This window comes from Cherax quadricarinatus, chromosome 44 (assembly GCF_038502225.1).
Source record: "Cherax quadricarinatus isolate ZL_2023a chromosome 44, ASM3850222v1, whole genome shotgun sequence".
Classification (NCBI taxonomy): domain Eukaryota; kingdom Metazoa; phylum Arthropoda; class Malacostraca; order Decapoda; family Parastacidae; genus Cherax; species Cherax quadricarinatus.
In genome coordinates, this window is record NC_091335.1 from 4,632,469 (window position 1) to 4,652,141 (window position 19,673).

Consider the following 19,673-nt stretch of genomic DNA (forward strand, 5'->3'; position numbering starts at 1 on the left):
CACCATCACACTGTGACACTGTGTACCACCATCACACTGTGACACTGTGTACCACCATCACACTGTGACACTGTCTGTGTACCACCATCACACTGTGACACTGTGTACCACCATCACACTGTGACACTGTCTGTGTACCACCATCACACTGTGACACTGTGTACCACCATCACACTGTGACACTGTGTACCACCATCACACTGTGACACTGTGTACCACCATCACACTGTGACACTGTCTGTGTACCACCATCACACTGTGACACTGTCTGTGTACCACCATCACACTGTGACACTGTGTACCACCATCACACTGTGACACTGTGTACCACCATCACACTGTGACACTGTCTGTGTACCACCATCACACTGTGACACTGTGTACCACCATCACAATGTGACACTGTGTACCACCATCACACTGTGACACTGTCTGTGTACCACCATCACACTGTGACACTGTGTACCACCATCACACTGTGACACTGTCTGTGTACCACCATCACACTGTGACACTGTATACCACCATCACAATGTGACACTGTGTACCACCATCACACTGTGACACTGTGTACCACCATCACACTGTGACACTGTCTGTGTACCACCATCACACTGTGACACTGTGTACCACCATCACACTGTGACACTGTGTACCACCATCACAATGTGACACTGTGTACCACCATCACACTGTGACACTGTCTGTGTACCACCATCACACTGTGACACTGTGTACCACCATCACACTGTGACACTGTCTGTGTACCACCATCACACTGTGACACTGTCTGTGTACCACCATTACACTGTGACACTGTCTGTGTACCACCATCATACTGTGACACTGTGTACCACCATCACACTGTGACACTGTGTACCACCATCACACTGTGACACTGTCTGTGTACCACCATCACACTGTGACACTGTCTGTGTACCACCATTACACTGTGACACTGTCTGTGTACCACCATCATACTGTGACACTTTGTACCACCATCACACTGTGACACTGTCTGTGTACCACGATCACACTGTGACACTGTCTGTGTACCACCATCACACTGTGACACTGTGTACCACCATCACACTGTGACACTGTCTGTGTACCACCATTACACTGTGACACTGTCTGTGTACCACCATCATACTGTGACACTGTCTGTGTACCACCATCACACTGTGACACTGTCTGTGTACCACCATCATACTGTGACACTGTCTGTGTACCACCATCACACTGTGACACTGTGTACCACCATCACACTGTGACACTGTCTGTGTACCACCATCACACTGTGACACTGTGTACCACCATCACACTGTGACACTGTGTACCACCATCACACTGTGACACTGTGTACCACCATCACACTGTGACACTGTGTACCACCATTACACTGTGACACTGTGTACCACCATCACACTGTGACACTGTCTGTGTACCACCATTACACTGTGACACTGTCTGTGTACCACCATTACACTGTGACACTGTCTGTGTACCACCATTACACTGTGACACTGTGTACCACCATCACACTGTGACACTGTGTACCACCATCACACTGTGCCACTGTCTGTGTACCACCATCATACTGTGACACTGTGTACCACCATCACACTGTGATACTGTCTGTGTACCACCATCACACTGTGACACTGTGTACCACCATCACACTGTGACACTGTCTGTGTACCACCATCATACTGTGACACTGTGTACCACCATCACACTGTGACACTGTGTACCACCATCACACTGTGACACTGTCTGTGTACCACCATCACACTGTGACACTGTCTGTGTACCACCATCACACTGTGACACTGTCTGTGTACCACCATCATACTGTGACACTGTGTACCACCATCACACTGTGACACTGTCTGTGTACCACGATCACACTGTGACATTGTCTGTGTACCACCATCACACTGTGACACTGTGTACCACCATCATACTGTGACACTGTGTACCACCATCACACTGTGACACTGTCTGTGTACCACGATCACACTGTGACACTGTCTGTGTACCACCATCACACTGTGACACTGTGTACCACCATCATACTGTGACACTGTCTGTGTACCACCATCACACTGTGACACTGTGTACCACCATCACACTGTGACACTGTGTACCACCATCACACTGTGACACTGTGTACCACCATCACACTGTGACACTGTCTGTGTACCACCATCACACTGTGACACTGTGTACCACCATCACACTGTGACACTGTCTGTGTACCACCATCACACTGTGACACTGTCTGTGTACTACCATCACACTGTGACACTGTCTGTGTACCACCATCACACTGTGACACTGTCTGTGTACCACCATCACACTGTGACACTGTCTGTGTACCACCATCACACTGTGACACTGTGTACCACCATCACACTGTGACACTGTCTGTGTACCACCATCACACTGTGACACTGTCTGTGTACCACCATCACACTGTGACACTGTCTGTGTACCACCATTACACTGTGACACTGTCTGTGTACCACCATCACACTGTGACACTGTGTACCACCATCACACTGTGACACTGTCTGTGTACCACCATCACACTGTGACACTGTCTGTGTACCACCATTACACTGTGACACTGTCTGTGTACCACCATCACACTGTGACACTGTCTGTGTACTACCATCACACTGTGACACTGTCTGTGTACCACCATCACACTGTGACACTGTCTGTGTACCACCATCACACTGTGACACTGTCTGTGTACCACCATCACACTGTGACACTGTGTACCACCATCACACTGTGACACTGTCTGTGTACCACCATCACACTGTGACACTGTCTGTGTACCACCATCACACTGTGACACTGTGTACCACCATCACACTGTGACACTGTCTGTGTACTACCATCACACTGTGACACTGTCTGTGTACCACCATCACACTGTGACACTGTCTGTGTACTACCATCACACTGTGACACTGTCTGTGTACCACCATCACACTGTGACACTGTCTGTGTACCACCATCATACTGTGACACTGTCTGTGTACCACCATCACACTGTGACACTGTGTACCACCATCACACTGTGACACTGTCTGTGTACCACCATCACACTGTGACACTGTGTACCACCATCACACTGTGACACTGTGTACCACCATCACACTGTGACACTGTGTACCACCATCACACTGTGACACTGTGTACCACCATTACACTGTGACACTGTGTACCACCATCACACTGTGACACTGTCTGTGTACCACCATTACACTGTGACACTGTCTGTGTACCACCATTACACTGTGACACTGTCTGTGTACCACCATTACACTGTGACACTGTGTACCACCATCACACTGTGACACTGTGTACCACCATCACACTGTGCCACTGTCTGTGTACCACCATCATACTGTGACACTGTGTACCACCATCACACTGTGATACTGTCTGTGTACCACCATCACACTGTGACACTGTGTACCACCATCACACTGTGACACTGTCTGTGTACCACCATCACACTGTGACACTGTCTGTGTACCACCATCACACTGTGACACTGTCTGTGTACCACCATCACACTGTGACACTGTCTGTGTACCACCATCACACTGTGACACTGTGTACCACCATCACACTGTGACACTGTGTACCACCATCACACTGTGACACTGTCTGTGTACCACCATCACACTGTGACACTGTGTACCACCATCACACTGTGACACTGTGTACCACCATCACACTGTGACACTGTCTGTGTACCACCATCATACTGTGACACTGTGTACCACCATCACACTGTGACACTGTCTGTGTACCACCATCATACTGTGACACTGTCTGTGTACCACCATCACACTGTGACACTGTCTGTGTACCACGATCACACTGTGACACTCTCTGTGTACCACCATCACACTGTGACACTGTGTACCACCATCATACTGTGACACTGTCTGTGTACCACCATCACACTGTGACACTGTCTGTGTACCACCATCACACTGTGACACTGTGTACCACCATCACACTGTGACACTGTGTACCACCATCACACTGTGACACTGTCTGTGTACCACCATCACACTGTGACACTGTGTACCACCATCACACTGTGACACTGTGTACCACCATCACACTGTGACACTGTCTGTGTACCACCATCATACTGTGACACTGTGTACCACCATCACACTGTGACACTGTCTGTGTACCACCATCATACTGTGACACTGTCTGTGTACCACCATCACACTGTGACACTGTCTGTGTACCACGATCACACTGTGACACTCTCTGTGTACCACCATCACACTGTGACACTGTGTACCACCATCATACTGTGACACTGTCTGTGTACCACCATCACACTGTGACACTGTCTGTGTACCACCATCACACTGTGACACTGTGTACCACCATCACACTGTGACACTGTGTACCACCATCACACTGTGACACTGTGTACCACCATCACACTGTGACACTGTCTGTGTACCACCATCACACTGTGACACTGTGTACCACCATCACACTGTGACACTGTCTGTGTACCACCATCACACTGTGACACTGTCTGTGTACTACCATCACACTGTGACACTGTCTGTGTACCACCATCACACTGTGACACTGTCTGTGTACCACCATCACACTGTGACACTGTCTGTGTACCACCATCACACTGTGACACTGTGTACCACCATCACACTGTGACACTGTCTGTGTACCACCATCACACTGTGACACTGTCTGTGTACCACCATCACACTGTGACACTGTCTGTGTACCACCATCACACTGTGACACTGTCTGTGTACCACCATCACACTGTGACACTGTGTACCACCATCACACTGTGACACTGTCTGTGTACCACCATCACACTGTGACACTGTCTGTGTACCACCATCACACTGTGACACTGTCTGTGTACCACCATCACACTGTGACACTGTCTGTGTACCACCATCACACTGTGACACTGTCTGTGTACCACCATCACACTGTGACACTGTGTACCACCATCACACTGTGACACTGTGTACCACCATCACACTGTGACACTGTCTGTGTACCACCATCACACTGTGACACTGTGTACCACCATCACACTGTGACACTGTGTACCACCATCACACTGTGACACTGTGTACCACCATCATACTGTGACACTGTCTGTGTACCACCATCACACTGTGACACTGTCTGTGTACCACCATCACACTGTGACACTGTGTACCACCATCACACTGTGACACTGTGTACCACCATCACACTGTGACACTGTGTACCACCATCACACTGTGACACTGTGTACCACCATCACACTGTGACACTGTCTGTGTACCACCATCACACTGTGACACTGTCTGTGTACCACCATCACACTGTGACACTGTCTGTGTACCACCATCACACTGTGACACTGTCTGTGTACCACCATCACACTGTGACACTGTCTGTGTACCACCATCACACTGTGACACTGTGTACCACCATCACACTGTGACACTGTCTGTGTACCACCATCACACTGTGACACTGTCTGTGTACCACCATCACACTGTGACACTGTGTGTACCACCATCACACTGTGACACTGTCTGTGTACCACCATCACACTGTGACACTGTCTGTGTACCACCATCACACTGTGACACTGTCTGTGTACCACCATCACACTGTGACACTGTGTGTACCACCATCACACTGTGACACTGTCTGTGTACCACCATCACACTGTGACACTGTCTGTACCACCATCACACTGTGACACTGTCTGTGTACCACCATCACACTGTGACACTGTCTGTGTACCACCATCACACTGTGACACTGTGTACCACCATCACACTGTGACACTGTCTGTGTACCACCATCACACTGTGACACTGTCTGTGTACCACCATCACACTGTGACACTGTGTACCACCATCACACTGTGACACTGTCTGTGTACCACCATCACACTGTGACACTGTCTGTGTACCACCATCACACTGTGACACTGTGTACCACCATCACACTGTGACACTGTCTGTGTACCACCATCACACTGTGACACTGTCTGTGTACCACCATCACACTGTGACACTGTGTACCACCATCACACTGTGACACTGTCTGTGTACCACCATCACACTGTGACACTGTCTGTGTACCACCATCACACTGTGACACTGTCTGTGTACCACCATCACACTGTGACACTGTCTGTGTACCACCATCACACTGTGACACTGTGTACCACCATCACACTGTGACACTGTCTGTGTACTACCATCACACTGTGACACTGTCTGTGTACCACCATCACACTGTGACACTGTCTGTGTACTACCATCACACTGTGACACTGTCTGTGTACTACCATCACACTGTGACACTGTCTGTGTACCACCATCACACTGTGACACTGTCTGTGTACCACCATCACACTGTGACACTGTCTGTGTACCACCATCACACTGTGACACTGTCTGTGTACCACCATCACACTGTGACACTGTCTGTGTACCACCATCACACTGTGACACTGTCTGTGTACCACCATCACACTGTGACACTGTCTGTGTACCACCATCACACTGTGACACTGTGTACCACCATCACACTGTGACACTGTCTGTGTACCACCATTACACTGTGACACTGTCTGTGTACCACCATCACACTGTGACACTGTCTGTGTACCACCATCACACTGTGACACTGTCTATAAATGGATTGTGAACTGTATTTAATTCCCTGATTGTACCTTCCAGGTGTGCCTTGATGCAGGTGGAAGGCTCTTGATTCGATGGACTGGAGCTGTCTCTCCCTCTCTTTATATGGGGATCTGATTGTCTAGTATCCTCCCAGGGCGCTGTAGGACATCAACGGGTTTAGCGCTCTCCCTCACCCTTGGGTACAATAACCAGTTGATTGTTCCACGTTCCCATTGTTCACGAGTGTTGGCACAGTTTGGAACAACTACCATGAGACTTCATGATGGAGAATTAAACACTTGTGTAACATCTAAAAATATCTGAAGACTTGCACATGTTTTAATAGGATTATCAAAGCTTGTTATTCCTTAGGTAACACTGGGTTTGGGTTAGAGAAAGACTTGACTAGTATGGGCCAGTAGGCCTGCTGCAGTGTTCCACCTTGGTTATGTTCTTAAGACGAGGCAATCAGACCCTCAGCCTAGGTGTAGGTGATCAACACCTTAGCCTTGAAAACCAAGGTGCTCATCACACATTCCTAGGTTGAGAGACTTTGTACATACAGTCTTCCTTGTACTATACTGATACAGCCACTGGAGGACGAATCGTCTACAAATTAGATACCCAGAAGTCATACACGAATCTAATTGTTCATCTTGTCGGTATTGCATACCATTCATGTACACATACCATGTTTGCTACAACAACAATATCTCTTGGTAAAGAGGCTCTGTGGCAGATAGAAGCCGTCACTGAGACAAGTTTAGCTTGGAGAGAAGAGGACGTTAGGTGGGAACTGTTTGGTCAGGAGTGAGGTGTGTGAGTCAGGGTCCCACGACTGGAAACTTACCAGGTTGTGGGTGTTGATCTCTGGTCTGAATGAGAGCTGATTCAAGATATTTTCACGTGTTTCTGTCTTACTCTTGGATGACCATGCTTGACCAGAGTCAGTCCTTGTGGTGTGAAGCTTTAATGGTGTAAAATACAAATATTGTTGATGTTATTATTGCATCAAGCTTATCTATGTTCTTCTAAGCTTGTGGACAACTATTTAGTGGTCTCGCCCTTGTATACCTTTTTACCACCACAACAAGGGCTGATGTAGATGCTTTCACTCTCCTCAAGGCTGCAGTTTACCTTCTTAACTCTAATAATATCTTCGTAGTGAGGAAAGCAACATTGACAGTGATATAACTGGCTTTCCTCCAGCTGTCGTAGAAGTAGAAAAGATTAAAAAAACTGTTTGTGTTGGCATCGAGTCTCACTGTGCTAATTTTTTCTCTCTTTATCTTCTACAGTCCCTCGAGGGACTGATCACCTCAAAACTACATCCTCAGGGTTGACGGACTGATTACATCGTCTTTACATCTCTACTGGTTCTGATGACTCCTCTGTACTCGACTGAAAAAGCCTACTGTGTAGGCGAAACGTTTCGGAAAAAAAGATAGCTTACTGTTTCTCACTTATCAACTTGCCAGTATGGCATGCCATTATCATATTGTCTCCATTTCGTTGGATCAAGAGAACCTCAGCAGCATCAAGGCACTCATTTCACAGAGCCTTGATACATAAGTATGGGATTACTACCTTACGGGAGGAGCTTTGATTTCCCATGATTGTAAAATATTCACCTGTCTTGTGCCACTACCACTGATCCTCTACATTCTTCTACTACGTCCACTACCACCATTACCTCTGCCACTACTTCTACATTTCTTTCTTTCTATATATATACTGGCTCCCTTACCTTCGTGTGTTAGTGTGACTTGTAAATGGTCCTCGTCGGACCGTTACGTCGTCATAAGCTTCTCTCTCCTATGTGAGGGTTATTTGTGTATTGTTCCAGTCATGGTAATGTACCTTTATTGTTCTTTTTGTACAAAATTCTTTGCTATTTGTGTTACTGATACGTCAGCTTGTGTCCGACAGGTACGTGAGGGAGAGTTCGACGTCGACAAAGGCGCCGAAGGTGCCCAAGGAGACCTTCAAGTACGTGGTGCTGCTGGAGGTGTTGACTTCGTCTCCTGGGGAGCAGCAGCAGCTCCGGGCGGCGACGCAGAGGCTGCGGGTGGAGCGCTGGAGCGGCTACACTGGCGTCTATACACTCCATACCCTACATGACTTCACCGACACCGTCGCCAGCAGCGATCGTCTCACTAGCGACCGCCTCTCCACCGACCGAGTTACTTGCGATCGCGTGAGTAGCGATCGCGCTAACAGCGATCGCATCGCCAACGATCGCGTCGTCAGCGATCGCGTCGCCAGCGATCGCGTCGCCAGCGATCGCGTCATGAGGATCATCGGCGACATTATGTGACGTGGTGGCTAGTTCATGCTGGGTGACGTATCCAGCTTCCCTGTTGTTGTCTAGCCAGAGATTCTTATTCAACACCGTTACCTGCTGAGGCTCCTGACGGTGCTCCATTCAAGTGTTCCGTGCAGGTGTACCGTGCAGGTGTTGACTGTTACAGGTGTGGCAGGGTGGATGCACTGAGACCGTCCAAAGCGAGGTTAAAAACACTGATATTTACCCCGAGACATCTGCCAGTTTCCCGACGGACAAAACAATGACCACCGCTCATACCTCCACTGCCGTCCACACCTCCAAGAACATTATCCACCGCAGCGTCCGAGTCGCAGTGGCTGCTTACCCACCGACCGCGGATCGTGTCGGAGCTAAGCTTAGGATGCTGCCTCCTCGCTGCTGTGATATCTGCTGCTCACGATGTTGTGTCACGCTGCAGCTTCCTCGTAGCACTGTCTCCTTGAGCACTCCTGGCCAGACTGGCAAGTCCTACAGCTGAAGCCTAGTCCGGAAGCCAAAGAGAATCCATCTAGCGTATACTAGGCTCGTAGATGAATGGTTGAGAGAACTGACAAGTTGATAAAACATGTTCAATACTTGGGTAGCTTTACTGGGGAAATGTTTCGCCAAACACTGGCTTTATCAGTCTAGTGCAAACAATAGTAAAGGTAAGAAGGAGCATATTGAGGTAATCAGTCCCTCAATCAGTCCATCAATCTTGATATGAATTCAGCATATGCATGAAGAGGGGACTGATATTCTGCAGACAGGTGAGGTGAAGCAGTCGTAGGCGGTGTCACCTTGGACAAATCAACCACCTGGACCACACCTGGACCAGGTGTGGTCCAGGGGGCCCTGGACTCATGGCCCCATCGTACAGTCACCTGCCATAGGTGGACTAACACCAATATTCGTTCAGCGATGTTCGGATAACTGCTCTAGAAAAAAGAAAAGTCGATAAATAAGATACTTGTGTAGCATCTGGATATCCTTACGGAAAAGTTCCGCCACACAGCGGCTTTTTCAGTCCAATGCAGCCTGGAGTCTGTGTTCAGTCCATCAGTCGTGATGGACTGCACACATTGACTCCAGGCTGAGGGACCGAGTATCTTAAACTCCCTTTGTTTTTCCAGCATTCTTTACTGTATTGAACTGATGAAGCCACTTTGGGACGAAACGTTTTCACAAAAGTTATTACCAAGTGTTACGCAAGTGTCTTATTTGTCAACTTGTCGGTATAGTCTACCCCTGTGCTACCCCCATGGTACATGCAAGTGCCCAGAGTAGTGCTTGCAAGGGCCCAGATTAGTATCTGCAAGTATAAAGGGTAGCGCCTGCAAGTGCCCAGAGTAGTGCTTGCACGGGCCTAGGGTAGTACCAGCAAGTGCCCAGGATGGTTCCGAACCAGCAGTCCTACCGGCAGACTGGAGTCTTGGGAAGTACCGAGACCTGAGCTACCACTGACACCTTCATGCCTTGCGAAGGATAGATCGCTTCAGTACGTCACACTATCCTCCTGCCTCACACACTCAGAGGTAGACCTGGGACCTGCACTCTGCCTTGGCTACTCACCACAGACACTGCAGCTGTAGACCAGGGTGACAAATCTGCTTCTCATGAAAAGACACTATGTCACCATGGAAAGCTTCATTAAGACAATGTTCAGCTTGAACACCAAGCTTTTTCTTATGTATAGAATAAATAATAATAATAACAATAATAATAATAATAATCTTTATTTCTGCAAGTACATGATACAACTTATACAGGCCATAGCTGACATCAATGACTTACTCTATAGAAAGCCTCTGGTTATGCAAAGCATTTCGGGCAACTTAGATTAATCTTGTCGCCGAAGATGCGACCTACAGCCGCCGACTAAACAGGTAGGTACCTACTTACTTGCTAGGTGAACAGGAACAGCAGGTGTCTTAAGGAAATACGCCCCAATGTTTTCCCGCGTACTGGTAGCTGAGTGCGCTACCAACCCAGCCACGGTGATGGGAAGAGAGAGTGAAGAGACGTGAGGTGAGTCGCTGACCACGTCAGGTTAGAAGAGTGAGACGCATGTACAACAGACTATGAACTGATGTGATCAGTCCATAGTCTGGAGCAATGGATATTGTTCTAGACTATAGAGCTGGACACTTCACCCGGCTGAGGGACTGACTGCTGCTGCTGCTGCTGCTGCTGCTGTCTATGTATTTAGTCACCTCTGTTTTCGATTGAAGAAGATAACTGTTCTCATAATTTTACGTAAAGTCAAGAGTGTGTTGAGTAGCCTGTGAGTCAGGGTCCCAAAACTGGAGACTTACCAGGTTGTGGGTGTTGGTCTCTGGTCTGAATGAGAGCTGATTCAAGATATTTTTACGAGTTTCTGTCTTACTCTTGGATGACCATGCTTGACCTGAGTCAATCCTTGTGCTGCGAAGCTTTAATGGTGTAAAACACAGACATTGTTGATGTTATTATTGCATCAAGCTTATCTATGTTCTAAGCCTGTGGACAAATATCTAGTGGTCTCACCCTTGTATACTTTATTACCACCACAACAAGGGCTGATGTAGATGCCTTCACTCTCCTCAAGGCTGCAGTTTACCTTCTTAGCTCTAATAATATGTTCGTAGTGAGGAAAGCAGCGATGACAGTGATATAACTGGCTTTCATGAGGAATTTAGAAGCATTTTCAGCTACCGTGGAAGTAGAGAAGATTAAAAAAAGACTGCTTGTGTTGGCATCGAATCTCAGTGTGCTAATTTTTCTCTTTTGTTTATCTTCTACAGTCCTGTATGACGATGCAGGAAAATGTAAACCTCGGACGATCTCTGTGCTTTCTGAGGTCATCATCTTGCAGGAAATTGTGGCTGAAGAGTCTTTGAACTCTTAGAAATAAATCCAGCAGGTTTTCTCTTGGTACCAGTGGACTAGTGAGTCTAGAAATGAATGGATCCTTCTGGTTGGTAGGTTCGTGCTGCATTAAATTAATGGGAGTTGCTAGTAGGGTTTTGTTTATAAAGACGTCGAGGTTAGGTATAATGTTGTTTTTCCTCTTTTGAGGTGAACTGAATGGAAGGTTCAGTAACGTTTAGATCGTCTCTGAGCCGGAAAAGTTATGATATGTTGGGTGTAGTGATGTTATGAACACAACTTATCCTGGATACACCAGAAGGATTATGTCTTCAAGGTGAAGCAACACAATGTTGATAATCACGAGGACTCTACTGACTGAGGACTCCATGGTCACACCTGTCTGCCGCTTGTACATTGTGTGCTTCCTGCACAGGTCAACGAGCTCAACGAAGTGTTATAGTGATGCACAGGTCATTACCTGTCATCCCAGACCTTGTCATAGAGGATGGTGATAACCTGGGCTCTCAGGACGTTCGTGAACAACGAAACATGTATGTGTAAGAGTGTTTCTCATTCTGGACAGAAAACCGCTGGAGTTCCAGAAGTGCACCACTGACAGTGACAAGCAAACTGGAAAGAAATTTCTCCAGTATCTCTTCCAGTCTTTGATCGACGTTGCCTAGAGCTGAGGTAGTGGTTCTGCGTCCCAAAGGGGCCCTAGACTCATGAGTTTTGGGGAGACAGTACATATATTTACACCTCCCGGGATGGTAGGTAGCAGGCATATAAGTTTTATTCCATACCTAGAACGTTTGAGGATAATTCTTGACTTACGAAGAAAAAATATCGTGAGCTTATTGTATGTGCAGAGATGATTCTTGACGTCATCTTCTTTGGTGTAGTTCTCCATGTCCAAGAAGACCACTTCTCCACCCTTGTCTCCATGTCCAAGAAGACCACTTCTCCACCCTTGTCTCCATGTCCAAGAAGACCACTTCTCCACCCATGTCTCCATGTCCAAGAAGACCACTTCTCCACCCATGTCTCCACGTCCAAGAAGACCACTTCTCCACCCATGTCTCCACGTCCAAGAAGACCACTTCTCCACCCTTGTCTCCACGTCCAAGAAGACCACTTCTCCACCCATGTCTCCACGTCCAAGAAGACCACTTCTCCACCCTTGTCTCCACGTCCAAGAAGACCACTTCTCCACCCATGTCTCCACATCCAAGAAGACCACTTCTCCACCCATGTCTCCACATCCAAGAAGACCACTTCTCCACCCATGTCAACACTACTGATCCCCATGAGATCATCTGTCAGCTACTTACAAGCTGAGATGGTCTTGGGGTGGTGGGAGAGGAGGGCGCCACCAGGGCGATGGTCTTGGGCTGGTGGGAGAGGAGGGCGCCACCAGGGCGATGGTCTTGGGCTGGTGGGAGAGGAGGGCGCCACCAGGGCGATGGTCTTGGGCTGGTGGGAGAGGAGGGCGCCACCAGGGCGATGGTCTTGGGCTGGTGGGAGAGGAGGGCGCCACCAGGGCGATGGTCTTGGGCTGGTGGGAGAGGAGGGCGCCACCAGCGCTGGTAAGGAAAGCTCTCGACATAGTAGCCTCTTTGAACGTCGCTGTTAAAAAATTGGAAGTTCATCGTCACGATATTAATGTTTGACGTAATGATCTGAGTATCATTAACATATCGTTGAGTTCATCGACTTGTGAAGGAAGTTCACCTGTTGCTCCTTCAGTAAGTATACAAGCAGCAGATAGGTGTGGCCATGGAGTCCTCAGTCAGTAGAGTCCTCAGTCAGTAGAGTCCTCAGTCAGTAGAGTCTTCAGTCAGTAGAGTCCTCAGTCAGTAGAGTCCTCAGTCAGTAAAGTCCTCAGTCAGTAGAGTCCTCGTGAATATCAACATTCTATTGCTGGATTCCGCCGAGACTCCGTACTTTACATCAGTATTGAAAGAGATAGAACCAGGAGCTGTAACTCAACCCACTCAAATACAACTGTGTGAACACACACACACTAAGAAGAGATACCATAAAGCTTACGGAGCAGGGAGAGAATGGACCTAGTAGCGATCAGCGAAGACACGGGGCCAGGAGCTGTGACTCAACCTTTGCAACCACAAAAACTTGAGTACAAATAGGTTAGTACACACACACACACACACACACACACACACACACACACACACACACACACACACACACACACACACACACACATCGTGTGTAGAAACATTACAAGAAATGACAAGAATTTTAAGCACAGTGGTATATTATCAACCATTCTGGTGGCAACCACTAACTTCACCCACTGTGACCACAACCACTAACTTCACCCACTGTGACCACAACCACTAGCTTCACCCACTGTGACCACAACCACTAACTTCACCCACTGTGACCACAACCACTAACTTCACCCACTGTGACCACAACCACTAACTTCACCCACTGTGACCACAACCACTAACTTCACCCACTGTGACCACAACCACTAACTTCACCCACTGTGACCACAACCACTAACTTCACCCACTGTGACCACAACCACTAACTTCACCCACTGTGACCGCAACCACTAACTTCACCCACTGTGACCACAACCACTAACTTCACCCACTGTGACCACAACCACTAACTTCACCCACTGTGACCACAACCACTAGCTTCACCCACTGTGACCACAACCACTAACTTCACCCACTGTGACCATCACAATCACTAACTTCACCCACTGTGACCACAACCACTAACTTCACCCACTGTGACAACAACCACTAACTTCACCCACTGTGACCACAGCCACTAACTTCACCCACTGTGACCACAACCACTAGCTTCACCCACTGTGACCACAACCACTAACTTCACCCACTGTGACCACAACCACTAACTTCAACCACTGTGACCATCACAATCACTAACTTCACCCACTGTGACCACAACCACTAACTTCACCCACTGTGACCACAACCACTAACTTCACCCACTGTGACCACAACCACTAACTTCAACCACTGTGACCATCACAATCACTAACTTCACCCACTGTGACCACAACCACTAACTTCACCCACTGTGACCATCACAACCACTAACTTCACCCACTGTGACCATCACAACCACTAACTTCACCCACTGTGACCATCACAACCACTAACTTCACCCACTGTGACCATCACAACCACTAACTTCACCCACTGTGACCATCACAACCACTAACTTCACCCACTGTGACCACAACCACTAACTTCACCCACTGTGACCACAACCACTAACTTCACCCACTGTGACCACAACCACTAACTTCACCCACTGTGACCACAACCACTAACTTCACCCACTGTGACCACAACCACTAACTTCACCCACTGTGACCACAACCACTAACTTCACCCACTGTGACCACAACCACTAACTTCACCCACTGTGACCACAACCACTAGCTTCACCCACTGTGACCACAACCACTAACTTCACCCACTGTGACCACAACCACTAACTTCACCCACTGTGACCATCACAATCACTAACTTCACCCACTGTAACCACAACCACTAACTTCACCCACTGTGACCACAACCACTAACTTCACCCACTGTGACCACAGCCACTAACTTCACCCACTGTGACCACAACCACTAGCTTCACCCACTGTGACCACAACCACTAACTTCACCCACTGTGACCACAACCACTAACTTCAACCACTGTGACCATCACAATCACTAACTTCACCCACTGTGACCACAACCACTAACTTCACCCACTGTGACCACAACCACTAACTTCACCCACTGTGACCACAACCACTAACTTCAACCACTGTGACCATCACAATCACTAACTTCACCCACTGTGACCACAACCACTAACTTCACCCACTGTGACCATCACAACTACTAACTTCACCCACTGTGACCATCACAACCACTAACTTCACCCACTGTGATCATTACAACCACTAACTTCACCCACTGTGACCATCACAACCACTAACTTCACCCACTGTGACCATCACAACCACTAACTTCACCCACTGTGACCATCACAACCATTAACTTCACCCACTGTGACCATCACAACCACTAACTTCAACTGTCCATCACAACTTAACTTCACCATCACAACCACTAACTTCACCCACTGTGACCATCACAACCACTAACTTCAACCACTGTGACCATCACAACCACTAACTTCACCCACTGTGACCACAACCACTAACTTCACCCACTGTGACCATCACAGCCACTAACTTCACCCACTGTGACCACAACCACTAACTTCAACCACTGTGACAATCACAACTACTAACTTCACCCACTGTGACCATCACAACCACTAACTTCAACCACTGTGACCATTACAACCACTAACTTCACCCACTGCGACCATTACAACCACTAACTTCACCCACTGTGACCATCACAACCACTAACTTCAACCACTGTGACAACCACAACCACTAACTTCACCCACTGTGACCATCACAACCACTAACTTCACCCACTGCGACCACAACCACTAACTTCAACCACTGTGACCACAGCCACTAACTTCACCCACTGTGACCATCATAACCACTAACTTCACTCACTGTGACCACAACCACTAACTTCAACCACAGTGACCACAACCACTAACTTCACCCACTGTGACCACAACCACTAACTTCATCCACTGTGACCACAACCACTAACTTCACCCACTGTGACCATCACAACCACTAACTTCACTCACTGTGACCACAACCACTAACTTCACCCACTGTTACCACAACCACTAACTTCACCCACTGTGACAACCACAACCACTAACTTCACCCACTGTGACCACAACCACTAACTTCACCCACTGTGACAACCACAACCACTAACTTCACCCACTGTGACAACCACAACCACTAACTTCAACCACTGTGACAACCACAACCACTAACTTCACCCACTGTGACCACAACCACTAACTTCACCCACTGTGACAACCACAACCACTAACTTCACCCACTGTGACCACAACCACTAACTTCACCCACTGTGACCACAACCACTAACTTCACCCACTGTGACCATCACAACCACTAACTTCACTCACTGTGACCACAACCACTAACTTCACCCACTGTGACCACAACCACTAACTTCACCCACTGTGACCATCACAACCACTAACTTCACCCACTGTGACCACAACCACTAACTTCACCCACTGTGACCACAACCACTAACTTCACCCACTGTGACCACAACCACTAACTTCACCCACTGTGACCATCACAACCACTAACTTCACCCACTGTGACCACAACCACTAACTTCACCCACTGTGACCACAACCGCTAACTTCACCCACTGTGACCACAACCACTAACTTCACCCACTGTGACCACAACCGCTAACTTCACCCACTGTGACCACAACCACTAACTTCACCCACTGTGACCACAACCACTAACTTCACCCACTGTGACCACAACCACTAACTTCACCCACTGTGACCACAACCACTAACTTCACCCACTGTGACCACAACCACTAACTTCACCCACTGTGACCATCACAACCACTAACTTCACCCACTGTGACCATCACAACCACTAACTTCACCCACTGTGACAACCACTAACTTCACCCACTGTGACAACCACTAACTTCACCCACTGTGACCACAACCACTAACTTCACCCACTGTGACCATCACAACCACTAACTTCACCCACTGTGACCATCACAACCACTAACTTCACCCACTGTGACAACCACTAACTTCACCCACTGTGACAACCACTAACTTCACCCACTGTGACAACCACTAACTTCACCCACTGTGACAACCACTAACTTCACCCACTGTGACAACCACTAACTTCACCCACTGTGACAACCACTAACTTCACCCACTGTGACAACCACTAACTTCACCCACTGTGACAACCACTAACTTCACCCACTGTGACCAACCACTAACTTCACCCACTGTGACCACAACCACTAACTTCACCCACTGTGACCACAACCACTAACTTCACCCACTGTGACCACAACCACTAACTTCACCCACTGTGACCACAACCACTAACTTCACCCACTGTGACCACAACCACTAACTTCACCCACTGTGACCACAACCACTAACTTCACCCACTGTGACCACAACCACTAACTTCACCCACTGTGACCACAACCACTAACTTCACCCACTGTGACCACAACCACTAACTTCACCCACTGTGACCAAAACCACTAACTTCACCCACTGTGACCACAACCACTAACTTCACCCACTGTGACCACAACCACTAACTTCACCCACTGTGACAACCACAACCACTAACTTCAACCACTGTGACAACCACAACCACTAACTTCACCCACTTTGACAACCACAACCACTAACTTCACCCACTGTGACAACCACAACAACTAACTTCAACCACTGCGACAACCACAACCACTAACTTCACCCACTGTGACAACCACAACCACTAACTTCACCCACTGTGACCACAACCACTAACTTCACCCACTGTGACAACCACAACCACTAACTTCACCCACCGTGACCACAACCACTAACTTCACCCACTGTGACCACAACCACTAACTTCACCCACTGTGACAACCACACCCACTAACTTCACCCACTGTGACCACAACAACTAACTTCACCCACTGTGACCACAACCACTAACTTCACCCACTGTGACCACAACCACTAACTTCACCCACTGTGACAACCACAACCACTAACTTCAACCACTGTGACAACCACAACCACTAACTTCACCCACTGTGACCACAACCCCTAACTTCACCCACTGTGACCATAACCACTAACTTCACCCACTGTGACCACAACCACTAACTTCACCCACTGTGACAACCACAACCACTAACTTCACCCACTGTGACAACCACAACCACTAACTTCACCCACTGTGACAACCACTAACTTCACCCACTGTGACAACCACTAACTTCACCCACTGTGACAACCACTAACTTCACCCACTGTGACAACCACTAACTTCACCCACTGTGACAACCACTAACTTCACCCACTGTGACAACCACTAACTTCACCCACTGTGATAACCACTAACTTCACCCACTGTGACAACCACTAACTTCACCCACTGTGACAACCACTAACTTCACCCACTGTGACCACAACCACTAACTTCACCCACTGTGACCACAACCACTAACTTCACCCACTGTGACCACAACCACTAACTTCACCCACTGTGACCACAACCACTAACTTCACCCACTGTGACCACAACCACTAACTTCACCCACTGTGACCACAAGCACTAACTTCACCCACTGTGACCACAACCACTAACTTCACCCACTGTGACCAAAACCACTAACTTCACCCACTGTGACCACAACCACTAACTTCACCCACTGTGACCACAACCACTAACTTCACCCACTGTGACAACCACAACCACTAACTTCACCCACTGTGACAACCACAACCACTAACTTCACCCACTGTGACAACCACAACCACTAACTTCACCCACTGTGACAACCACAACCACTAACTTCACCCACTGTGACAACCACAACCACTAACTTCACCCACTGTGACAACCACAACCACTAACTTCACCCACTGTGACCACAACCACTAACTTCACCCACTGTGACAACCACAACCACTAACTTCACCCACTGTGACCACAACCACTAACTTCACCCACTGTGACCACAACCACTAACTTCACCCACTGTGACAACCACACCCACTAACTTCACCCACTGTGACCA

The 19,673-nt window shown here is 48.2% G+C and overlaps 1 protein-coding gene across 1 annotated transcript in view; it reads left to right on the forward strand.

Moving 5' to 3' along the window:
• LOC138853955 (uncharacterized) overlaps positions 1–11,107 on the forward strand; it is a 53,302-nt gene extending 42,195 nt beyond the window's left edge. Inside the window, exon 5 of the mRNA XM_070094001.1 lies at positions 8,658–11,107. Coding sequence (XP_069950102.1) covers positions 8,658–9,045 — 388 coding nt within the window. The 3' untranslated portion in view covers positions 9,046–11,107. The remainder of the gene's footprint in view (positions 1–8,657) is intronic.
• The last annotated feature ends 8,566 nt before the right edge of the window (positions 11,108–19,673 follow it).